This window comes from Podarcis liolepis (genome assembly GCF_965112155.1).
Source record: "Podarcis liolepis genome assembly, chromosome: 1".
Taxonomy (NCBI): Eukaryota; Metazoa; Chordata; class Lepidosauria; order Squamata; family Lacertidae; genus Podarcis; species Podarcis liolepis.
In genome coordinates this window covers 2,288,995-2,314,121 of record NC_139554.1, presented here as the reverse complement: position 1 = coordinate 2,314,121, position 25,127 = coordinate 2,288,995, and the positions used below count along the sequence as shown (strand labels likewise).

General features: G+C 48.0%; 1 protein-coding gene across 2 annotated transcripts in view; it reads left to right on the top strand.

Annotated features, from left to right (window-relative positions):
* MDGA2 (MAM domain containing glycosylphosphatidylinositol anchor 2) overlaps positions 1-25,127 on the top strand; it is a 409,007-nt gene that overhangs the window by 232,038 nt on the left and 151,842 nt on the right. The window contains exons 4-5 of one of the 2 annotated variants that reach the window (XM_083514663.1): positions 4,337-4,533; positions 17,251-17,383. In XM_083514663.1, the coding sequence (XP_083370789.1) occupies positions 4,337-4,533; positions 17,251-17,383 (330 nt within the window). Of the gene's footprint in view, positions 1-4,336; positions 4,546-17,250; positions 17,384-25,127 lie in introns of both variants that reach the window. The other variant, XM_083514662.1, reaches the window with a different exon arrangement.

The following is a 25,127-nucleotide window of genomic DNA, read 5'->3' as shown; positions in this document are numbered from 1 at the left end:
TTTTTTTAGTTACAAATTAATGGGCTGGAGAGCTCATTTGCATTTTGTCTCCATTTGCAAAAGAACTAATTAATATGTTTTATTGAGCTAATTGCAGTGCCACCAGCCTTTGTGGGAGGGAAAAAAATAGGTCTCAGGGATGTGTTTCCAGAAAGAAAAATCTTACTGCTAACATGTGTGACTAATAATGGATGTAGCTCTGTTAAAAAATTAACCACACTTTAATTAAATGAACATTGCAAAGATACCCATTGTAGCAGGCCTTTCTGATTTAAAGTCCCCCGGGGCTGGCCTGCCATTGGTTATATGAGGCGAGGCAAAGGCTCATTAAAAGCAAAAAAAAAAACAAAAAAAACCCCACCCCCAAACACCTGCCAATCACTTCTTGTCCTTCAGCCTCCGCTAATGATCCCTCACTGCAAGGATGCTCCAAGTTCAGAACTAGTTACGGTGGAAGAAGGATTCCCCACTTTGAAACGAGGGAGAATTGCCCCAGTTTTAAACTAAAACAAAGTTTACAAACCTTCCTTGGAGGTTTTTAAGCAGAGGGTGGATGGCCATCTGTCCTGGATGCTGAGATTCCTGCATTGCAAGGGGGCTGGACTAGATGACCCTCAGGGTCCCTTCCAACTCTACCATTTTGTGATTCCATGAAAGCGCGTAAAGAAAAGTTTTCCTTCCCCTCTCATAACATCCAAGGAAGCCTAACGTTGGAAGGTTCAGGAGAGCTAAAATGAAGTTCTTCTTCAGAGTTAAGCTGTGGAACTCCCTGCCACAGGAGGAAATGATGGCCACCAATTTACATGGCTTTATAAGAGGATTGGATAAATTCACGGAGGAGATGACTACCAGTGGCTACCAGCAGGGCCGTCTTTACCCAGGGGTGCAAGGGTTGTGGGGCACGCGGGCGCCAAATTCTGGGGGGTGCCAGGCACTGAAGCCGCCTAAGCTCTTAACTATCTATCTGTTATGAAATAATAAATAATTTTGATCAAACTAGAAAAACAAAATACATATATACCTGGGTATTACTGAAATGTATACCTGCTGTTTCACTAAAGGACTTTCGACTTTGTGCGCTCGTTTATCAAAGACGCGCCGCGCCAGTGGTGACGCTTGTCATTCACAATGGTGGCACTTGTCAGATGAGTCAACAACAGCGCTTGTCATTCTCAGTTAATTTGGGGGCTAAACTAAATTTGGGGGCGCTGGGCGGATCTTTGCACCCCGGCGGCGCATATGCTAAAGTCTGCGCTGGCTACCAGCCACAACGGCTGGGCTGTGCATCCATTGCCATGCTTCTGAATCACAGCTGATGGAAACAGCAGGAGGGGAGAGTTGCTCTTGCGCCTGAATTCTGTTTGTGGATTTCCCATGGGAATGTGGCTGGTTGCTGTGAGAACATGATGCTGGACTAGAGAGGTCAGTGGCCTGATCCAGCAAGCACTTTTCATGTCCTCATGTCCTTAGTGTGTCAAGTACACACAAGAGGCAGCCATTTTTTAAATAAGATCCCCTATTCCCAACAGTGGTCCGACCAGTGCAAGATTTACGTATAAGCTATATGCCCCTGCCCACCTAGCAGTTTGAAAGCACGTCAAGTGCAAGTAGATAAATAGGTACCACTCCGGCGGGAAGGTAAATGGCGTTTCTGTGCATTGCTCTGGTTTCGCCAGAAGTGGCTTAGTCATGCTGGCCACATGACCCGGAAAAACTGTCTGCAGACAAACGCCGGTTCCTTCGGCCTATAGAGCGAGATGAGCGCCGCAACCCCAGAGTCGTCCGTGACTGGACTTAACGGTTATGGGGTACCTTTACCTTTAAACAAGAAAATCTTAGGGTCCCACTCTCTTGTGAAGTCCCCAAAAAAGTTTGAAGGGGGGAAAACTGGATGTAATTCAACAATAACTTTGATAAAATACATATTTTGTTATGTGCAAATGGCTTTAGACACCTCTGAGGTCCATCAATGACCATATAACATATATTCCACACACAAAACAGCGACAATTTGTTGTTGAAAAAGGACAGCTGGACATATCAAGGGCCCCGTTACCTTCAGGAGCTTAGGACCTCATCAAACCTAAATCTAGCCCTGGGTCCAATCCTGCCTCCTATGCTGAATTAAACACAAGGGGGGGGGCATAATAATATTTCGGCCAATCTTCTTTCGACGGCGATACGATTTGGGTATCTACCTAGGATGGATATTGAAAGTGGCATTGCAATAAGAAGGCTGGCCTGTCTGCAGAGAGGCCAAAGGAAACTCGACTCCGAAAGGTAGCATGGAAATTAATGAGGCCGCTGAACTATATTTTCGGTCCCTGAATTGGATCTTAATTGCTGCAGCCGGGAGAGAGTTACAACCCTCTGTAGGGACATTTGCTGGAAGCAAGGCTTTAGATTACACTCCCAGCAAAAGGTACAGAATCCAAAGGCCGTGAGGCAGGAAAAGGTCGTGAAGCTCATTGCCCTGGGCATCACTATGCTCAGGTTTGCAGCTCGATCCTATATATGATTACTTAGGAGTAAGTCTTGCACCTCGGTGACCGCACAGAGAGACACAGCTTTGAGTTTGCTGAGCAGACATTTGCTCGCCCAAGGAAGCCCTGGAGCTGAAATCCTGCAAGCATTTCTCCAATGGAATTCTCAGGAGCTTCTTCAAACTACAGTTTGTTATATATTTTATATTTTCCTTTTCCATTTTTCTGTTGTGAACTGCCCTCAGGACTTCAGATGAAGCTCGGTAAACAAAGTTAATAAATAAGTGAAAAATAAGGTTTCTCATTCCCCCCCAATCTTAAATTCAGTTCTCCAGACTTCTGCAGGAATCAACACAGAAATTTATCAGCATTTTGGGGCAAATTTCTCTTAATACTCACATGGTTTTGTATACAGTTTTGTACATATCTTTTTACAAGCAAGTATCTCTCATATGATGCATTCAGGGGCGCGGACTTATAAAAAATATTGGGGGGCCCCGGGAAAGCTCATGAATAATAAATAAGCTCATGAATATGCAGATAAAGTGGCGCCGCCTCCTCGTGAGCGAATAGGGGAGAGCGTGCTGCGCCTATTAATCAGCTCCGAAGGAAATTGGGTGGAGCTTTTGCTCGGGAGGGAGGGCAGGAGGCATGCAGCCCGACCCTGTGCATTTTGGGCTGGGGGAGGGGTGGCGGTGGCGCTCTGCTGGAGAGGCGCCCGAGATTATTGGGGGGGCAGAGCCCCCCAAACAAATTTTTGAGGGGGCTCGGGCCCCCTCAGGCCCCATGGAGTCGGCGCCTATGGATGCATTTTCATATGTTGCTTTCACAATCATATTCATTTTTATTTCCTCTGATAAATGCATTTTGGTAGCATTGCTTGGTTCAAGAACTGCATTGCAAAAGTGCAAAAGTCGAAAGATGGTTGTGTTGTGTTTCCCCCATTGTTTGGAAAGGCTTAATGTGGTAGATTCGCCTTAAGATGCAACCTGAATCATCTATAGACACATGCTATAACCCTGTTTGGAAGTCATTTTGGACTCACTTGGGAGTCATTTTGGACTCACAGCTGTCCATGGAGGCACAGGTCAATTCTGTGTCCAAGGCAGCTGTCTATCAGCTCCATCTGGTGCACAGAATGAGACCCTCCCTGCCCGCAGACTGTCTCGCCAGAGTGGTGCATGCTCTGGTTATCTCCCGCTTGGACTACTGCAATGCGCTCTACGTGGGGCGACCTTTGAAGGTGACCCGGAAACTATAACTAATCCAGAACGCTGCAGCTAGACTGGTGAATGGGAGCGGCCGCAGAGACTACATAACACCGGTCTTGAAAGACCTACATTGGCTCCCAGTACGTTTCCGAGCACAATTCAAAGTGTTGGTGCTGACCTTTAAAGCCCTAAATGGCCTCGGTCCAGTATACCTGAAGTAACGTCTCCACCCCATTGCTCAGCTATTGAGGTCCAGCGCCGAGCACCTTCTGGTGGTTCCCTCCCTGCAAGAAGCAAATTTACAGGGAAACAGGCAGAGGGTCTTCTCGGTGGTGGTGCCTGCCCTGTGGAATGCCCTCCCATCAGATGTCAAGGAAATAGACATCTCTCTGACGTTTAGGAGACATCTGAAGGCAGCCCGGTTTAGGGAAGTTTTTAATGACTGATGTCTTAATGCATTTTTAATCTCTTGTTGGAAGCTGCCCAGAGTGGCTGGGGAAACCCAGTCAGATGGGCGGGGTATAAGTAATAAACTATTATTATTATTATTATTATTATTATTATTATTATTATTATTATTATTGAAACAAGGGAGCCCTATGCCTCTGCTAACCTCCTGCTTCCTCCTCCTTCCCTTTCCAGATCTGGACGACCCAATTGTGACCGTCCACCAGAGCATAGGGGAAGCCAAGGAACAGTTTTACTATGAGCGGACGGTGTTCCTCAGGTGTGTGGCCAATTCCAACCCACCTGTCCGGTACAGCTGGCGGCGAGGGCAGGAGGTGCTGCTCCAAGGATCCGACAAAGGGGTTGAAATTTACGAGCCCTTCTTTACCCAGGTAGGAATCAAGGTACAGTCATATTTTTTCTTACTTACTACTCTTATCAATGTCATTTCAATTTCTGCAGAAACGCCTTTCAAATGGGCATGTGGGTTGAGGCGAAAGCAAGGCAGACCGGTGACAAAATAGCTGCACTAGTGGCCGATATGTTTCCACTGAATGCCAGGTTTTAATCTTGTAAAGGCTTGTCCTAGAGCAGAGATAGACAACCTAAGGCCCATGGGCCACAAGTGGCCCATGGGGGTCATTTAACCGGCCCACGAGCCACCCCTGAACTGAGCCGCCCGCTCGGCAAGTCCTCACGTGCTGCGCTAAACGGGTGCAGCGCAGCGCAGGGACTCGCTTCTGTGGTGCTGGAAATCGCGTCTGCGCGTGCTCAGACACCCGAAATCATGTCTGCGCAGACGCAGACACCGGAAATCACGGCCGCGCACGTTCTGGCCCATGGAGGGATCTCCACTAGAGTGAACTGGCCCAGGCGAGGCAAACCTTTCCCATGCAAAACCAGCATCGCCACAGGCAGGGCACTGGGACTGGTTCCACCACCGGGTCTCCTCAACTCGTGCTGAGCCTCTGTTTCTCCTGATGGGAGAAAAGCCGTGCTATTCTGCCATCAGGTTCCGCAGCCGGCAGAATTTCCAGGGCAAAATGGAGAGAGACTTCAGTGTTACCCACAGCTCATTGCTTTATTAAAGCCAATGCAGTTCTGGGCTGCATCAATAGGAATACAGCATCTAGATCAAGGGAAGTAATAGTGCCACTGTATTCTGCTCTGGTCAGACCTCACCTGGAGTACTGTGTCCAGTTCTGGGCACCACAATTCAAGAAGGACACTGACAAACTGGAACGTGTCCAGAGGAGGGCAACCAAAATGGTCAAAGGCCTGGAAACGATGCCTTATGAGGAACGGCTAAGGAAGCTGGGCATGTTTAGCCTGGAGAAGAGGAGGTTAAGGGGTGATATGATAGCCATGTTCAAATATATAAAAGGATGTCACATAGAGGAGGGAGAAAGGTTGTTTTCTGCTGCTCCAGAGAAGCGGACACGGAGCAATGGATCCAAACTACAAGAAAGAAGATTCCACCTAAACATTAGGAAGAACTTCCTGACAGTAAGAGCTGTTCGACAGTGGAATTTGCTGCCAAGGAGTGTGGTGGAGTCTCCTCCTTTGGAGGTCTTTAAGCAGAGGCTTGACAACCATATGTCAGGAGTGCTCTGATGGTGTTTCCTGCTTGGCAGGGGGTTGGACTCGATGGCCCTCGTGGTCTCTTCCAACTCTATGATTCTATGATTTCCCCTGGCTGCTGCCCTTGCCTCTTTCCTCAACTTCTTCCTCCACCTTCGCCCAAGTACTGGGTTAAATGTTCCTGTACTAGTGTGGGAAAACTGAATAATTTAGGCTCAGGATTACTTAAGGACTGCCATACCCTGTATAGCCCAAGTCAGTCACCAAGATAATCAGGGGGAGCACTGTTTGTGGTTGTCTATGGGCTAGAGATACAGAGTTGTGCCTTCATGTTATGGACCCAGTTCTGTGGAACTCCCTCCCACAAGAAGTTAGACAGGCACCGTCCCTACTGAGTTTCAGGCGCCTGCTCAAAACCATTTTATTTCAGGAGGCCTTTGCACCCGGAAGGCTTCTCAGATGTTTTACAGGTCTCTCTTCTTCTTCTTTTAGATTTTAAATGATTGAAGTTTATTTTTTTGAGGTTACATTCATATTTTAAATTGTGTATATTTTATTGTTGTAAGCTGCTTGAGACCTACATGGTGAAAAGCAGGCTGTAATTTAAAAACAAAACAAAAACAAAACCTTGCCACCCCCTGTCCTAGAGAACACCTGGCCAGGTAAGTTCTTCCAGGGATGCCCTCTTCCAGGGTCTGTCCTCTAGGGCCAGGGTGGAAAACCTTTGGGGGTCGGAGTGGTGCATCCTATACTGTGAAAGTGCTTGGGGGCTGCGCAATTCTGACAAAAGTGGGTGGGGGTCACCTCTTCTCTTTCCCTCTGTAACACCTTGTCACGCTCCATGGGGTGCCCTCAGGGACAAGGGTCTCGGTCCGAGGTCGTAAAAGCCTTTCACCCAAAAATGTATGCAAAAGGCTGGGGTTCGAGGTGCAGCCCTAGTCTCAACATGCAAGGTTCAATGCAGAGAATCAGTTTGGCTCCAGAACATGATCCGAAACAGAGCTCAGGAAACCACCACCCAAGGTCCATATGATTAGGAGTCTGGAAAGCAAGCCGGAGCAGGAAGGGGTGAGGGAGTTGCGTGGAGAGTTCCCGCCTCCCACCAGTGAAATAACGGCACATGACACCATAATTAAGGTTAATGGGCTAAAATTGGCCACAACCTTATTGGTTACAGGTGATGAGCGGTATTGGCTTAGGCATTGGTCCTAACTGACTATATCCAACTCCAGCCCATCCGCTTGAAGTCCGGGAAGGGTTAACACCAGCAGGGATAGCCCTGCTGATGCACGTCAACTAGGTAACTCCCCCGGGGTCACCAATAGGGGGCGTGCTTTAGGCCCTCACCTCCATAGGCTTCAGACAAGGCAATGCCCCCCGGAATCCTTTACCGGACTACCCTTCAATATGTGGGGCAGGTGATGGCGCTCCTCCCTTCCAACTCATCTACATAACAATACCCCCCATTGCCTAATGGAACAAAGAAAACCTAAGAGGGGAAAACAACCACAAAGAAAATTAGCTGCAAACAGGCGCAGACGCAGAGAAAGGAAGATACAAACTGGGCAGCTGAGCAATCCGAAAGAGGGCGATCCCGGGGCCATGCTTGCCTTAAATGGGGCAAGCCACATACCCCGAGCCAGCTGATTGGCTGACTCGGAGGTATGACGCGGCCCGAGGATTCCCTCAGATCGCGCGTAGGCTGCTAGCCAGCCACACGCGTGTGTTGGGGGCGTGAGCCCACACCACCACCTCCTCCCAAGGTCAGAAGTGGCTTTGCATACATCAGATAAGGCTACCAGATTTTTTCCAATGAATCCGGGGACACTTATGGTTCGCTATGTACATGTGGGTGCTGAGAAACTATCTGAAAGGCTGTCACATGGAAGAGGGAGCAAGCTTGTTTTCTGCTGCTCCAGAGGGGAGGACCCTAAACAATGGATTTGAATGACAAGAAAGGAGGTTCCAGCTCAACAGGAGGAAGAGCTGTTTGACAGTGGAACAGACTCCCCTGGGACTCTCCTTCCTTGGGTTTTGAAGCAGAGGACAGATGGCCATCTGTCAGGGATTATTTATCTGGAGGTTGTGCTAGATCACCCTTGGTGTCCCAACCCTATGATTTTTATTATTCTGCTCTTTATGTGAACAGAACATGGTTCTTACTGCATTTTCAAACCGTCTCCCTAGGAGCAGTGCCCAGACTTACCTGAGAGATAAATTAGTTTTGTTCTTGGCTCATTACCAGAAGAGTCTTTAATTTACATAGACACCCTAGTTCCTCTCAGCCAACTTTCTTTCGTTGGAAGTTTTTAAATGGAGTTTGGATGACTATCTGCCAGGGATTCTTGAGCTGTGATTCCTGCAGTGCACAGGGTTGGACTAGATGGCCCTTATGTTAGAATTCCTGCTCCATGATTGCAGTCATGGGATTGTTGTCTATCACATGATGGTGTATGTTTTGACTCCACAGAGTGGGAAGTGACGGAGACAGGATGTTTGTGTTACTGTGTTCCATGAAGTGGGACTATTGTCCTTTGTTTTTTCTCTTTGCTGTCTGATGCTAGAGAGAGAGGGAGCCATGTTACAGTGCTCCATGTGTGTTTAGATGTAAATAAAGTAGATTAGCCAAAATGCTGAGTTGCTGAGGTCTGTCACACAGGTTGCAAAGACTCTGCAGATCCCTAAGTGTTCCGGTGTCAGTTGGCATCGGTCACTGTGATGTTCAGGCAGAAGAAAGCTTTTGAAGCTCCCGAACGATCAACCAGGAGGGAGGGAACATGCCAGTCGGGCATGTGCCTCTACCAGGGTCCTACTCGAGTGTAGGATGAGCTCCTGACACCTTGGGGGCCCCTTCCAACGCTACAGTTCTATGCTTCTTTGATTCTATCTTTCTATCATCTGGCGACAGCTGCAGATACAACATCTGCACCTGTGATTCCTGCATTGGAGCCGATTGGACTAGATGCCCCTTGGGGGCCCCTTACAATTCTACGATTCCATGATTCTCTCTTGGGCCAGATCCTCCGGCGCATGAGCTGCCTTCCCAATGTGAGCATCACATTCGGCCTCAGACCCTTCCCCACTTGGCGGAGCCGCAGCTCCTGGGATCGAGGCGCGAGAACCGATGAGAGGCAACAAATGAGATGCTGAGTGTACAATCAGCAACCCGGCGCAGAACAACTTTCAACTTTCATAGATAATTCTCAACTAATGGCTCGGAAAGGCCCATCACTTTCATCCTTTATTGCACCTGACAGCTTTATATTGCTCAGAATCGCTGGCAAAGCCTTGCTGAGGATGAGGCAGCGATGGGACCTCAAGAAGGAGGAGGGATTGCGCCAGGTTCAACACCGTGGGATTGGACTCCCTTCCTTAGGGACATTTTAGGAAGTTGCAGCCTTCTTCCCGGGTTGGAATCACCCGCAATGCTCTGCAGGATAGGGCCCCGGCTCAGGAGAGGCTCCTTGCTGGAACTGAATTGTGGATAGTCTTCTGCTGTGGACAATTTTTTGTTTATTCTATTTATATCTCTGCTTTTCCTTATTTAATCCTTGAGAGGCCACACGCAGTGAGCTTCATGGCCAAGCGGAGATTTGAACACAGCACTCCCAGGTCCTGGTCCAAAACTCTAACCACTAGACCGCACTGGCATTTTAAAATGCACTTTAAAATACAGTGGTACCTCGGGTTACAAACGTTTAAGGTTACAAATACTTTGGGTTACAAACTCTGCTAACTTGGAAGTAGTACCTTGGGTTGAGAACTTTGCCCCAGGATAAGAACAGAAATCACGTGGTGGGAGTGTGGCGGCAGCGGGAGGCCTCATTAGCGAAAGCGCTCCTCAGGTTAAGAATGGTTTGGGGTTAAGAACGGACCTCCAGAATGAATTAAGTTCGTAACCCGAGGTACCACTGTAACTGTGCAAAATAAAAATAAGAGCAACAGTAGCACCAATAATTTTCAACAGAACAAGCACACGAGATACAGTAGACACTCGGGTTGCGAATATGATCCGTGTGGGAGGCACATTCGCAACCCACAGTGGTGCGTCTGCACACACACAGCTTGCGATTCGGAGCTTCTGCGCATGTGCAAAGCGTGACCTAGCGCTTCTGCGCATGTGCGACCCCCGAAACCCAGAAGTAACTTGTTCCGGTACTTCCAGGTTTCGGCATGTCCGTAACCCAAAAAAACGCAACCTGAAGCGTCTGTAACCCGAGGTATGACTGTACTTTACACCCAGAATGGAGAGACCTCACGGCTAGTCAGATATTTATTTTTATTTTTAGTAGTAGAACCCCAAGATCTACCAACCAGAGCATGGTGCAAAAGACGGACAGATTTTTTTGTTGGTGGGAAAATGTGCCATTGAGGACTGCAATACCTCAAGGACCACCTCTCCTCATATGAACCTACCCAGATCTTGAGATCATCCTCTGAGGCAGTGGGGTCGCAAGGGGGGGCAGTGCATGGGTGGTGCGCCCCAGGCGCCATGTCTGGGGGGGGTGACAAGAAGGCACCCCATGGGGGCTTGCGGCGGCGTGAGCAGTCATCGTGCCGCTGCAGCCACATGTGGAGGATCCTCTGTTCACGACTGCAGTTGCAAGCAGAGGATCCCGGTGCAGGCGGCAAACCACTATACACAGTGTCGCACACGTGCACTGTACATAACAATGAAGCACATGTGCTGTATATAGCGGTTTGCCGGCGCCGCTGCGCCAGTGGCATACGGGTGGCAGTGGGATCCCTCCGTTGCCACTACAGCTGCGAATGGAGGATCCCAGCGCTGGTGGGAAACTGCTATGCACAGCGTCGCACACATGCGCTGTATGTAACGACGACGCACATGCACTGTACATAGTGGTTTGCTAGCAGTGTACAGATGGCAGTGGTATCCATCCATTGCCGCTACAGCTGCAATGGAGGATCCTGGTGCCGGCGGCAAACCACTATGCACAGCGTCGCATGCATGTGCTGTACGTAACGACACTGCACATGCTCTGTACATAGCGGTTTGCCTCTTGCGCCGCTCCAACAGCGTACGGACGACGGTGGGATCCCTCTGTTGCCGCTACAGCAGAGGATCCCAGCACTGTCCGTATGGCACTGGAGCACCAGCGCCGGCAAACCGCTATGTACAGTGCATGTGCGGTGTCGCTATGTACAGTGCATGCACTGTATGTAGCAATGCTACACATGCACTGTACATAGCAGTTTGCCACCCCGGATGTCACGACGCCTGCGTTCGCCCCTGCTCTGAGGACCTTCTTCGTCTGCCTTCTTCATGAGATGTCCCTCTGAGAACGAGCCTTTTCTGTGGTGGCACCCCTTTGTGGGAGGCTCTCCCCAGAGACGCTCGACTGGCCCCTTCATTAGACATCTTTAGGCGCCATTCAAAAACCTTCCTCTTCAACATTCTGTGTCCTTTTCAATATGTTTATTTAAAATACGCTAATTTGAAATAGGCTTACTTGTGGGAGGCAGGGTTAAGGGTTTATGCTTGTTGTTCTTGTTTTTCGCATGAATTTTGTGTGTTTTCCTTTTGCATTTTTATGCTGTGAACCGCCCTGAGAATGCAGTTTTAAGAAATGGGGGGTGGGGGGTGGAATAGAAATCAAAATCTGAGTGGAAGTTTTCTGTACGAGGAATGAATTGAGCGCAAGGTATTTTCGCACAGACGTCCACTCCTTCCTTTCAACACCTTAATTTAGGTGCAGAAAGAGTCATTTCCTTGTAATTATGGTGTGTTACAGTGGTTAGAGTGTCGAACTAGGAACTGGGAGGGACGAGGGTTCAAATCCGGACTCAGCTATGGAGCTGTCACTGGGTGGGACCTAATAATAATAATAATAATAATAATAATAATAATAATAATAATAATAATAATAATAATAATAATTTATATCCTGCCCATCTGGCTGGGTTTCCCCAGCCACTCTGGGCAGCTTCCAACCAAATATTAAAAACTCAACACAGCATTGAACATTAAGAAACTTCCCTTAGGGATCACTCACTGCCTTTCTCAGCCTAACCCACCTGGCTGGGTTGTTGTGTCATTAAATGAGACTGGAAGAACTGCGTTCGCCTCCTTGGAGGAAAAGGTTGGGACATAAATGCAAGGCACTAATCCATAACCTCAAAGCATTAGCAGCCCAAATGTCAAGGTGCGTTGATAAGAAGCGTTCTCCCCCCACCCCCCAAGAAATTGACAAGGCCCCGTAATCCGGTGGGGAGATTGCCCTGTCAAAAGCGATCTCAGCCGCTGGATTTCATCTTCATGCCTCGTGGGTGATTCGCAATTTATTAATTTATTAATTATTATTGGAGGGACGGACACAAACAGGCTGACTGGCTGCTCTTTTGAGCATTTAATTAAAAGTGAAGGGCTCCTTGCGAGCTGGGATTCCTCACCTAATAATGCCGCGATACGGAAATGTTTATTATTATCTCCTTTATTAGATAAGTTCTTACCGGGTTATATGATATGTCACATTAAATTAGATTCCATTTTGGAATAGCGCTGAGCTTTTTAGGCTCCTGCCTGGGATTCTTCCTCTGCTTTGAATTTAATGAACAAATCAAGTTGCCGCCTTGATAACTGAAGGCTTATCGCTAACCTTTTCTATATTTATCAGAGGTCAGCTTGAATTAGTGTATCTCTCCCTGGGTGAGGGTGAGATTGGAAAGATGTTTATAAAAAGGACAAAATGTAATTAAAAGTTTAAGAATCGCCAGTGCTCCCCACAAATCTGCCTTGATGTTGGGGGTGGCAGTGGGCTGAAGCTTAATGCATGATTTCCATGTACAACATGCAAGGCTCCAGTTATTGTTGTTCTTTTTAAAGAGGATCGGGGAAAAGGCTGCTTGGATGCCGACTTTCCAGGGCTGCTGCAAGCCAGTGTGGGCGATATTGGACTAGAGAGAGTAGACCTATCTACTCTCACCCTTTGCAAAGGTCCCAGATCCGTTGGAATGAACTGGAATGCTGTCAGCCCTATCAGCAGTGCTGATACTTATGTTTTAATGTATTATGTATTAAGAATTAATATACTTATGTATTAATTAACACAGGTGGCGCTGTGGTCTAAACCACTGAGCCTCTTGGGCTTGCCGATCGGAAAGTTGGAGGTTCAAATCCCCGCGATGGGGTGAGCTCCCGTTGCTCGGTCCCAGCTCCTGCCAACCTAGCAGCTCAAAAGCACACCAGTTCAAGTAGATAAATAGATACCACTGTGGTGGGAAGGTAAAAGGCTTTTCCGTGCACTCTGGTTTCCATCATGGTGTCCCTTTGTGCCAGAAGTGGTTTAGTCCTGCTGGCCACATGACCTGGAAAACTGTCTGTGGACAAACGCCGGCTCCCTTGGCCTGAAAGTGAGATGAGCACTGCAACCCCATAGTCGCCTTTGACAGGACTTAACCGTTCAGGGGTCCTTTACCATTACCTTTTACTTATGCATTATTGCTGTTATTATTTATTATAATTATTATTAGCATTAAAGGTAAAGGAAACCCTGACTGTTTAGTCCAGTTGCAAATGACTCTGGGGTTGTGGCGCTCTGTGGCGTTTGTCCATAGAAAGTTTTTCCGGATCATCATGTGGCCAGCATGACTAAACCGCTTCTGGTGAAACCAGAGCAGCGCACAGAATGTTGTTTACCTTCCCACCGGAGCGGCACCTATTTATCTACTTGCACTTTGAGGTGCTTTCGAACTGCTAGGTGGGCAGGAGCAGGGACCGAGCAACGGGAGCTCACCCCGTCGTGGGGATTCAAACCACTGACCTTCTGATCAGCAAACCCTAAGCTCTGTGGTTTAGACCACAGCGCCACCCGCATCCTATTATTAGCATTATCAATCACTTAATTCCCAAATAGGATACTAAGTGGTTCACCAGCATTGAAAGCAATCACTCAAGCATTAAAATATGAAGATGGAATTGGTTGGCATCCATCTGTCTCATGAGACAATGGAGGAGTGCACCGCTGAGGGTGAAGTGAAACTGTTGGAAGATCGCAGCGCCTGCTGTGGCTGTAGAGACCGATATGGGAGAGACATGTTTTGTTGCAGCTGGGGCAGAGGAAGGCATCCAGTTGTGCTGATACAGGCATACCAGGGCGTTTCTTCTCTTTGTTCCTCCCAGAGGTCAACCTGACTGTCTGTCTCCAGGCACTGCAGTCGTGTGCAAGGGATTCCCATGTGGGAATGTCTGCAGACATTTGGGTCTGCCAACGGACCTGCTACCTGAAGCCAGCTCCCCAAAGAGCACATCATGGAATAGAGGAGTACTATTACTTCCCTTGCCCTTTTCCTACTTGTCCTAGAATCATAGAACTGTAAAGGTACCCAAAGACAGCATTTCCCAGGCTCGACTTCATAGAATCAGAGAACTGTAGAGTTAGAAGGGACCCCAAGGATCATCTAGTCCAGGGGCCTGCAACCCGCGGCTCCGGAGCCGCATGTGGCTCTTTTACACCTTTGCCGCGGCTCCGGGGCGGATACTAGCGAGGGGAGGAGGCGCATTGTGCACCCCGACACTCCCCACTGTGGCAGGCGCTGTACTGGCTGTGACGTCACATGGGGGTGGTGCGTGCATTAGTCACGCACCGTCCCGACGTCACCTTCCCGCCCGCCCGCTACGTTGTAAGGGGCATGTACGCTGGTCACTGTTTTGAAGGGGAGTGAAGAACACACACACACACAAAAGGTAACTTGTTAATTTAACGTTTATTTCTATGAGGAGGAGTAATTCTAAGGGGTCAAACAAAGAAATAATAAAAAGTGACAAAAAAGTTATTTTTATAATGACGAGTTTTGCGGCTCCCAGTTTTTTTCCCCTTTGGAAACGGGTCCAAGTGGCTCTTTTTGTCTTGAAGGGTGCAGACCCCTGATCTTCTAGTCCAATTGCCTACAATACGAAGAATCACAGCTAAAGACTGATGGCCTGGCGGATGACCATTCAATCTCTGCTTAAAAACCTCCAGGGAAGGAGAGTCTACCACCTTCCAAGAAATCAACTTCCAACTAACTCCATGTGGATCTTTATTCCTCATATCACTGGTTGTCTGTAATGATTAAATTTTTGAAGAATAAGTTCAGGGTTTTCAATCTAGGTGAAATTGTTTCCAAAGGCGTACTCCACCACCAGTTGCAAAACATTGGTATCATTCGCTATATGCAATTCAAATCATAGATGCACTTAGAAGAGGCTGATGCCTTAAACAAATGAATTGGGTTTGAACTGAACGTAACTTCTCCTTACGAGGAGGGGTGGCCAGACATGTTTGCAGGCAGGAGGGGGGGCCTCACCCCCACCCCCCAAAAAGCAATTTTCATCATCATTACATATTGTAATTGCAGAGCCCAATTATGAGATTACATTTGCTGTGTTTACGCTAATTAAGTCATTAGGCATAATAAGTCTAATTACACAAATTGGCTGAGAAAAATTCTTTTGACAAATGTTTGAAATTTTCATGGCATGGATCCCACTCCGATTGGGAGGTAGAACCTGTTTTGGGGGTGGGGTGTGTTTTGCCCCCTCTGCTCGATATCTTCATAAACTTAATATGCAAAATACTTTATTGGTGGAGGTGGGGAAAGTGGTCTGTTTTCAGTCTCATAACTCTGCTCCATCTTGTTGCTGAATCCGTCCCTGAAAATATGCATGAAACTTTACAACTTCATATGGATTTTGGAACAGGTTTTCTCCAAAAATATATATGCATTTCTGGGCATATTTTATCTCAGCAATTCCTAAGAGACTTTCAACTTGCTTCTTTCTCCTATTTTTGCTATGGTATTCCAAGAATCACAAAATCCAGCAGTTACGTTCCAAGCCAAACATTGGCCAGCTCACAATATTGCTGCACGAAATAACAACTCCGGTGATTCCCTGCAAAACTGTTTTCCAACAGTTAATGAGGAAAGAAATTGTATTTGAAAATTATCAAAGGAGAGAGGGGGGTGGGAATCAATAAAATGATCATGGGTGGTGTTGGTGACTTTCCCTTCTTTTATTACACAACACACATTCGTCCCACAAGAACATAAGAAGAACCTCAGCTAGATCAGGCCAGTGGTCCATCTTTTGGGAAACCATTGAGCAGGACCTGAGGGTAATGAAAGCACTCTCTGCACCTGGGGCCTCCAGCAACCAGGACTCCGAAGCATTTCTGCCCCAATCGGTGGCAGGACATAGTCATCCTGCCTAGGAGCCACCCATGGCTCTCTCCTCCACGAATTTGTCTAATCCTCTTTGAAAGCCCTAAGAGGTTGATGGTCATCTCTGCCTCCTGTGAGATGGAGTCCCAAAGTTCTTCATTTTCTGCATGAAGAAGTGCTTCCTTTTTATTTGTCCCCCCACCCCCCGTAAAACGAACTCATAAGCATCCAATGAAACTGAAAGTTGGAAGGTTCAGGACAGAGAAGTTGGCCAACAGCTTGGATGTCTTCCAAAGAGGATTAGACAAATTCATGGAGCAGGAGAGGGCTGTCAATGGTTATAAGCCAAGATGGCTATGCCTTGCCGCCACATGCTTCTGTGTGCTGGGCCCGGGGGTAACCTGAGAAACACAGTTCAGGTCCAGTCCAGGATCCGAAGGTTCCGCTAGGAGTCAGTCCAACAGGGCCAAGGCAGGACACGAGGCAGGAAACCAGGCAAGGACAGGTACAGGATCTCAGGCAGGATCTAGCATACAGCAATGTTGCTCCCGCAACCTGGGGCAGGGTCCGGCAGACCTTTATCTTTGTTGGGGTAGTGGCCAGTCCTGATCCCCTGGCGACTCACCTCCCTGTCTCGCCCAAAGGCCAGCACTCCTCCTGCGAGTCCTCAGGTCTCTCCTTCTCTCAGACCTCAGTCTCTGCAGCTCAGGAGACGTCGGTGGGTTACTAGACCCAGAGGCCGCCTCAGCCTCCCCTGACCCAACCGGTAGTGGAGCAGCTGTAAGTGATGGCCCAGCTGGAGGCAAGGAGGTCATCCCCACATCTGGAGCCAGGGCAGGCTCAGGCCCCTGACTCGGCCCAGCTGGTGTTTGTTGCAGGGGAACCTGTACAGACTGGGACTCTTCAGGGTCAGGCCCCAGACTTGGTTCAGGTGATGCCTGAGGCAGAGGATCTGGTGCGGACTGAGAGTCCTCTGGTTCTAAGTCCGAGCCCAAGTCCCAGGCCATCACGTTCTGAATCCAAGTTGCTGTAAACCACAGGAGGGGAGAGTGCTTTAGAGCTCGAATCCTGTTTGCTGGTTCCTCGTGGGGACATCTGGTTGGCCACTGTGAGAGCAGGATGCTGGACTAGATGGGTCATTGGCCTGATCCAGAAGACTCTTATCAAAACATTCCTCTATCCACTTCCTCCAAGCCAGGGATCATTTCATACATGTCTATCATGTTGGTTCTTCCTCGCCTTTTCTGCAAGCCACAGAGTCCCAAACTCTGCAAGCTCCTAGGGGAGTCATTTCACCCCCTTGAGCGTTTGGGTTGCCCTTATCTAGACTCTTTCACACTCACAATTGTTTCTCCTGCTGCCAACAGGGTGAAACCAAGATCCTCAAGCTCAAGAATCTGCGGCCGCAGGATTATGCCAACTACAGCTGCATCGCTTCGGTCCGGAACGTCTGCAACATCTCCGACAAAATGGTGTCCTTCCGGCTTTCCAACAAAACAGGTATTTCACGATCCCCTGTTGTACCTTGCTTCCAGAACGTCTTGCAACTCAAACGTTTTGACTCTCAAACGCCACAAACCGGGAAGTGAGTGTTCCGGTTTGTGAATGTTCTTTGGAACCCAAACGTCCAACGCGGCTTCCGATTGGCTTACAGGAGCTTCCTGCAGCCAATCGGAAGCTGTGCCTTGGTTTCCAAACATTTTGGAAGTCGAACGGACTCCCAAATCCAGAGAGGGCTGGATTTTTTTAAAATGTGGAAATATGCTTTTCCGTGCGCTGCTCTGGTTCGCCAGAAGCAGCTTAGTCCTGCTGGCCACATGACCCGGAAGCTGTACGCCGGTTCCCTCGGCCAATAAAGCGAGATGAGCATGCAACCCCAGAGTTGTCCACCACTGGACCTAATGGTCAAGGGTCCCTTTACCTTCATGCTTTGGTTTCTATCCTCATTGCATTCTCTTCCCTCCTGTTGTTAACCGTTCTTCAGATTCCATATGGACAGCAACCGCCAGCCAGCCCCATTTGATGCTCTAGTGCACAAAAAATCTCTGGGGTGTGACAGGGAAGCGGGGTTGAGACCACACGGAGATTTCCATCCTGTATGCAGGATATTCCGATTGGTGCATCGCCGCCCCCCCATCCTTCAGGCTGTTTGCCTGAATCCAGTCTGGATTAATATATGCAAAACGCTTTCCTTGGGAGAGGTGGGCTGCCAGAGGCTTTGGGTGGGTCACCAGCCAAACACGGCTGCCTCTGCTTTCCTCTGCAATCCCCCCCCCAATCCTTCCTTGTGAGTGCCTGGAGGCGGTTGGAGGTTGGATGGCAGCTAACAGATTGAGGTTGAATCCTGACAAGATAGAAGTACTGTTTTTGGGTGACAGGGGGCGGGCTGTTGTGGAGGATTCCCTGGTCCTGAATGGAGTAACTGTGCCCCTGAAGGACCAGGTGTGCAGCCTGGGAGTCATTTTGGACTCACAGCTGTCCATGGAGGCGCAGGTCCATTCTGTGTCCAGGGCAGCTGTCTACCAGCTCCATCTGGTACGCAGGCTGAGACCCTCCCTGCCCACAGACTGTGTCACCAGAGTGGTGCATGCACTGGTTATCTCCTGCTTGGACTACTGCCATGCGCTCTACGTGGGGCTACCTTTGAAGGTGACCCGGAAACTACAACTAATCCAGAACACGGCAGCTAGACTGGTGACTGGGAGCAGCTGCCGAGACCATATAACACCGGTCTTGAAATACCTACACTGGCTCCCAGTATGTTTCCAAGCACAATTCAAAGTGTTGGTGTTGACCTTTAAAGCCCTAAATGGCCTTGGTCCAGTATACCTGAAGGAGCGTCTCCACCCCCATCGTTCTACCCGGACACTGAGGTCCAGCACTGAGGGCCTTCTGGCGGTTCCCTCACTGCGAGAAGCCAAGTTACAGGGAACCAGGCAGAGGGCCTTCTCAGTAGTGGCGCCCGCCCTGTGGAATACCCTCCCATCAGATGTCAAAGAGAACAACAACTACCAGACTTTTAGAAGACATCTGAAGGCAGCCCTGTTTCGGGAAGCTTTTAATGTTTGATGTATTATAGTATTTTAATATTCTTTTGGAAGCCGCCCAGAGTGGCTGGGGAGGCCCAGCCAGATGGGCGGGGTATAAATAATAAATTATTATTATTATTGTTGTTGTTGTTGCAAGTAAAGAGGAGCTACAAATTTTGAGCTGATGTTTGGTGGGATGCGATTTTGCAGGAAATGTCAAAACATTTTGGAGGACAGCAGACTCCAGGATGAATAATATCAATGTTGCCGAGGCACAGAGCACTCCTAAATAAGGGAGCTGCCAGCAGCGGCCTTAATGAGACTCTTGCTTTGGGTCTGGGGTGAGAATTGGGGCCCCTTTGCATCTGGCTTCTTGGATCTCACTGGGTTCCTTCCTTTATTTTTGCACGGAGAAAGGAAACTCCCCCCCCCCAATTTTTTTTTTAATTCATTTTATAACACAAATAAACAACACAAACAGAAAAACAAACAATACAAACAAATTCTTGTCTTATCCTTATTTTTTCTAAGGATTGTTTTTTTATATATATAAATATTTATTAAAGTTTCAGAAAAAGGAATTGCATTAAAACAAAAAATACAAGAATAAAAGACAAAAATAAAAATACAAGAAAAATACAGAATAAGTACACAGATAAAAAAATAAAAATAAAAAATCAACCTTTCCATATCTTACATTCATATCCTTGTTTTCCTGACCTCCTCATACCTCCCTTTTTTGTATTCCAATTCAGTTAATTAATTCAGCAATTTCTTTCCCTCCTTATTATCCTGTTCTTTGATCTTAATATATTATAACATTAAATTTTTACCTATTTAAAAATCCAATTTTCCATATTCTTTTATATCATTACAGCTAGAAACAGCTTAGCTTCATTCAAACATCATTCTAACATTCATTAATTTTGCCATACTTCTGTAAATAGTCTTTAAATTTCTTCCAATCTTCTTCCACCGACTCTTATTTTTTCTAAGCATTGTTAGGTGGGCTTCCCCAAGTCCCCCCTATCTGATTTCATTTTACCTCATCTTTAGCACTTTAGAGATATCATAATTTCTAACCATTTTTAAATCACGCTTACTTTAACCATAAAATTTTTATCACAAATAATACTATTTTAAAATACCCTATCTTCTACTTCTAACCCTACAGCCTATATCCACTTCCAAAGCTATTCTAAGATTTAAATATTAAGGAAACTCTTGGACAATGTACAGTAGTACCTCGCGTTATGTAACCCTCTGGTAAACTTCAGGATGCAAACACAGCAAACCCAGAAGTATTTTTCCGGGTTTCGCCACACGCCCATGTGCAGAAGCAGTCATCAGGTTGTGGAAACCTTGGGATCCGACCGGACATCTGGAACGGATCCCATCCGCAACCGGAGGTACCACTGTACTGCCTGGGAGCGAATAGTCAAGGGTTTCCATTATGCAGCATATAGAAGAACAAGCCCTGCTGAGGCAGAGTCAGCATGGCTTCTGCGAGGGCAAGTCCTGCCTCTCAAACCTGGCAGAGTCCTTTGAGAGTCTCAATAAGCATATTGATAGAGATGATCCACTGGACATCACATACTCTCACTTTGAAGAAGCTTTCGACAAAGTACCTCACCAAAGACTCCCGAGTAAGCTTAGCAGTCAAAGCAGAGGTCCTCTTGTGAATGAGGAATTGGGAAGTGTCAAGGGGAATTGGGGTTGCTTGTGTGTAAACCTCTAGCTGTTCCAAACTGCTTAGGGGCGGTTGTGTCTTTCCCTGACTGAGCAGCCTTGCCGCTGCTGCTCAGTCGCTAGCAGAATCCGTGAGTGGGCGTCTCCTAAATTTCCTCCAGCATAAGAATTCCTTAACGGACAACCTACGCCTCGCCTCTCTGCGCGGAAGCCTTCTGCGCAGAGTGGGCGTGCCGAGTGGTGGTCCTCCATCCTCCTCACTGACTTCACTGGAAGAGTCTCGGAGCCTCACCTCCGAGATGCTCTCTCCCTCTCCCTTCTTCCTGGTGTCACCTGGACTTCCTTTCCCAGATGACGTTCTCTCTCTACCTTTACTCGTTCCCTCTCCTGCAGAATCTGGAAGCCTCGCCTCCCCCCTCTGCTCTGATGTCAGTTCCCTGACAGGAAGCAAAGGGTAGGAATTAATCGATGGTTCTCTGAATGGGGCAATGTAGAAAGTTGAGTGTCCCAAGAATGCGTTGGGGGACCAGGGGTCAGCCACTGGGAGAACAGGATGTTGGACAAGATAGACCATGGGTCTGATCCAGGGATCAGCAAACCTTTTCAGCATGGGGCCGGTCCACTGTCCCTCAGACCTTGTGGTGGGCCGGACTATATTTTGAAATAAATAAATAAAAAATGAACGAATTCCTATGCCCCACAAATAACCCAGAGATGCATTTTAAATAAAAGAATACATTCCACTCATGTAAAAACACGCTGATTCCTGGACCGTCCATGGGCCAGATTTAGAAGGAGATTGGGCCAGATCCGGCCCCCGAGCCTTAGTTTGCCTACCCATGGTCTGATATCCATCAGGCTTTTCTGATGTTCTTAGGAGGAGTGGGCTTCAGAGAAGCCCCTTAACACCCCACCTCTTGGTGAGTGGGGACTCAAACTCAGAAATCTTACTGGGGGGAGAAAGTCAAACTGGTTGCACAAATTTAGGTCAGGGATGCATCCCAGGGGCTGGTGAGACTGTCGCATATGGTCTCAGCAATGACCAGACACCATGATGGAGGAGTCTTCATAAATCATAGCATCATGGAGACCAAGGCAGGCAGGCAGGCTCACAAAAACATAGAGTTGGGAATTACCATATTTTTTGCACCATAACACTCACTTTTTTCCTCCTAGAAAGTAAGGGGAAATGTCTGTGCGTGTTATGGAGGGAATGCCTACGGGTGGCATGCCTACGGATTTTCCTCCTCTACAAACTATGTACATGTTATGGTCGGGTGCGTGTTATAGAGCAAAAAATACGGTACTTATTGTGCTCTCTTTATCCTAAATGCACAAAAGATAAGAATTTAATTCCAACTCACCTGTAACCTGGGTAACTTACTGCAACACTGCAATTTAGTTCTTTATGGCTGGTTTTGTTTTATGTGGCTTGTTTGTTTCATGGTTGCTGGAAAACCTGCAGATTTGTAACTATGATGGTATGTTCTGTACTGACGGTGGCTGAGTCCTATGTCAATGGCAAATTGTTACTCAAAGAAAGCTTCTTCTTTTTTAAAGAAAGAACTAGGCAGTTGATGGCACTTTCACCTGCCTCTTGGCATTCTACCAAACCTGAATCGAGCTTTTGCTTAATTTCCTGTAGGGAAAACCAGATCTGTCAATCAATTTCCTCCCCGTTAGAATTTGTCCCTGAGCATCCCGGTTCCCGATGATCAAATCGGGTGGGAACGACCCCATTGCCTGAACAATCTGCTCCTGATCTGCATGATTTGTTCGGAGGTCTTCTGGGCATGCACAGTTTGCCGCAGCTTTCCATTTGGGTTTCTCTGCTTCCTCCTTAGAAGTGGCTGAAGCACATGAGTGCATTGTGCGCTCCTGATTAAAGCTGGCGTATCCATGCTCACTCTTGCGCAGTGGAAACCACTAAGGGGGAGAAAAGGAGAATTGAAATTAATCTTACCATTTTTCAACAGGTGGGGTGCAGCAGGTGGCAGAAACAAGGAACGGAACAGGAACAAAAGCGGGTGCAGACACCTGCTCACCCGCCAGCATATTCAAAAACGGCCCCAATCCTCTTTTAAAGCCTTCCAAGTTGGCGGCCATCGCTGCCTCCTAGGGAGCAAGTTCCATAGTTTGAAATATGCGCCGTGTGAAGAAGGACTTTCTTCTCTTCTCCTCAGCGTACATCCCTGTAGTTCTCCAGCCAAGTAATGTGTATAAAAATGCCGATATTGGGGTAAATTGTGCATCTAAATGCCCATATTACTGAAAAGAACATACAAGAATGCACTGTATTAGGGGAAATTGCTTTGCAAGGCTGTGTGCATTAGGCAAACTTGCATACTAATGTGTTCGTGAAGGGAAGTGCACACTAAAAGCCTGATGAATTTTCAGGGGAGCTTCTTCTTTTTAAATTGCAAAGCAATGTGGAACTGAAGTTTAGACCAGAAAAATGAGAAACTGGACTTGGCAGATTCAGGAACTCTTAAATCCTCACCACACCTGAGATATTTGAGCTGTGTGACAGAATAGACTTTTGTCATTATCGTCCAGAGAATATATGCAGCTTCGGTGGGGAAAACATTCGGTAAGGAAGGAGTGTCTGAATGCTTTGTTCAGCCTGTTGACAAAGGTGAGATGACTCTGTTTGTGGGCCTGGAGCCAACACTATTCTCAGGCTCAGAGATTTATGCCTCCACTGGGGAGTCAGCTCTGAAAAAACTCCAGTGTCTCCAGTGTCCGTTTAATATCACAAAGCGATCATGACAACCGCCTCCCAGAAAGCCGCTGATGGTCAAATAATGTAAAATCCACACCATTCACTGGGGATGGTGGTGGAATTAATTTTATTCCAGCATCCATTTCCTGCTGATATCCATGCTTTATGGAATTCGTAAAACTGGGATTGTCTTTTGGACATTTTATCTATGGGGGAAAAACCACTAGTCACCAGTATTTGAAAATTGGAAATTGTGAGAGGGGGGCGGAACTTAGAGGTCCTTAGCCCAATGGCCAGAATATAAGGAAAGCCTGCAGGATCAGGCCAATGGGCATCTTCTTTGCAGCGGTGGAGGAAGAGGTGGGGGGCTGGTCTGACCCGGGTGCCATCTCTGAGGGGGTGACAAGAAGGTACATAGCGGTGCTGCGCATGCACTGCCAGGCGGTTTGCCCTGCCCCACTGCAGCCACGGGCAGAGGATCCTGCCACCATCCATACGGCACAGTGCCATACGTAGTGGCGCCATGCCTGCACAGTATGTAATGGCACAGCGCATGTGCTGTACGAAGCGGTGCTGCGCATGTGCCACTGGGTGGTTTGCCCCGCCCCTCAACACCCCGCCCCAGGTGCCGGCGACCCTTCCTTTTCCCCTGCTTCTTTGCGTCTCCTGAAAGCCAATTTTCCCAGTGCAACCTGGCCATCAGCTGGCCGGGTTCCTAATCGGCGGGTCGTCTGCCTTAATCAGAAGCAAACAATTAAGCCGATGCCTCAGCTCCACATGTGTTCATCAGGAAGGCATCAGACGCAATGGAGGTTTACAGCATTACCCAGAAGTGTAATTGGGTGCACTTAAACCCACCTAATTCACCGGCCGCTTGATTTTATCTGTGGGGCTTGACTGTACATCACCTGAGTCATCGTGCTTGTCCTCGGATGCTCTCAGAGGCAGACTCCCTTCTCTCTCAAGCACCGCCGAGACTCGTGGACAGCTAGTGAAGCTGAACATTGGAAAATTCAGGACGGATTAAAGAAAATAGTTCTTCACTCGGTGCACAGTTAAGCGGTGGAACTCCCTGCCACAGGAGGCCGTCATGGCCAAGAACCAAGATGGCATTAGAAGAGGATTAGACAAATTCATGGAGGAGGAGAGGGCTATCGATGGCTCTTAGCCAGGAGGGCTCCACTCTGCCTCCACAGCTGGACGCGGTGATGCTTCTGAATACCAGTTGCTGGAAACCATAGAAGAGGAGAGGGATCATGTGCTTGACTCCTGTGTGCTGGTTTCCCACAGGCATCTGGTTGGGCCACTCTGATGGCTGTTCTAGGGGAGGGTGCCATGGCACCAAAGACCCGGTTCCTCTAGTGTGCAGAACAGCTCCACAGACCTCCTGAGGAGCCACCATAAATAACATCATTGTTGTTGGCCTACATCTGTCTTAGGAGGCAATGGAGCTCACCTCTGGGGGTGAAGTCAAACCGCTGTGTGAGCAGAGCTGGAGTCACCTGTCAGGTGTGTGTGCAGGAGCCAGGCCCTGTGACCAAAAGGACTTTGCAGGACTGTGGCCTTCCTAAGTTTGTTCTGGAGAGGCAAGGTGCGGCTGCACAGGTGAGGCTGCTTGGTAACTCACAGCACCTGGTGGCAAGAGCCGGGAAGGGATATAAGGTCAGCATTTCCCTTCGGCTCTTTTCCACAGCAACACACTTCCTGCCTTGCTGCATTTGGCTTCTTGCTTCCTCATCCTTGAACCTCGGCTTCTTGACTCCTTGCTTCTTGACCCTTGACTTCATGACTCTTGACTTCGTGA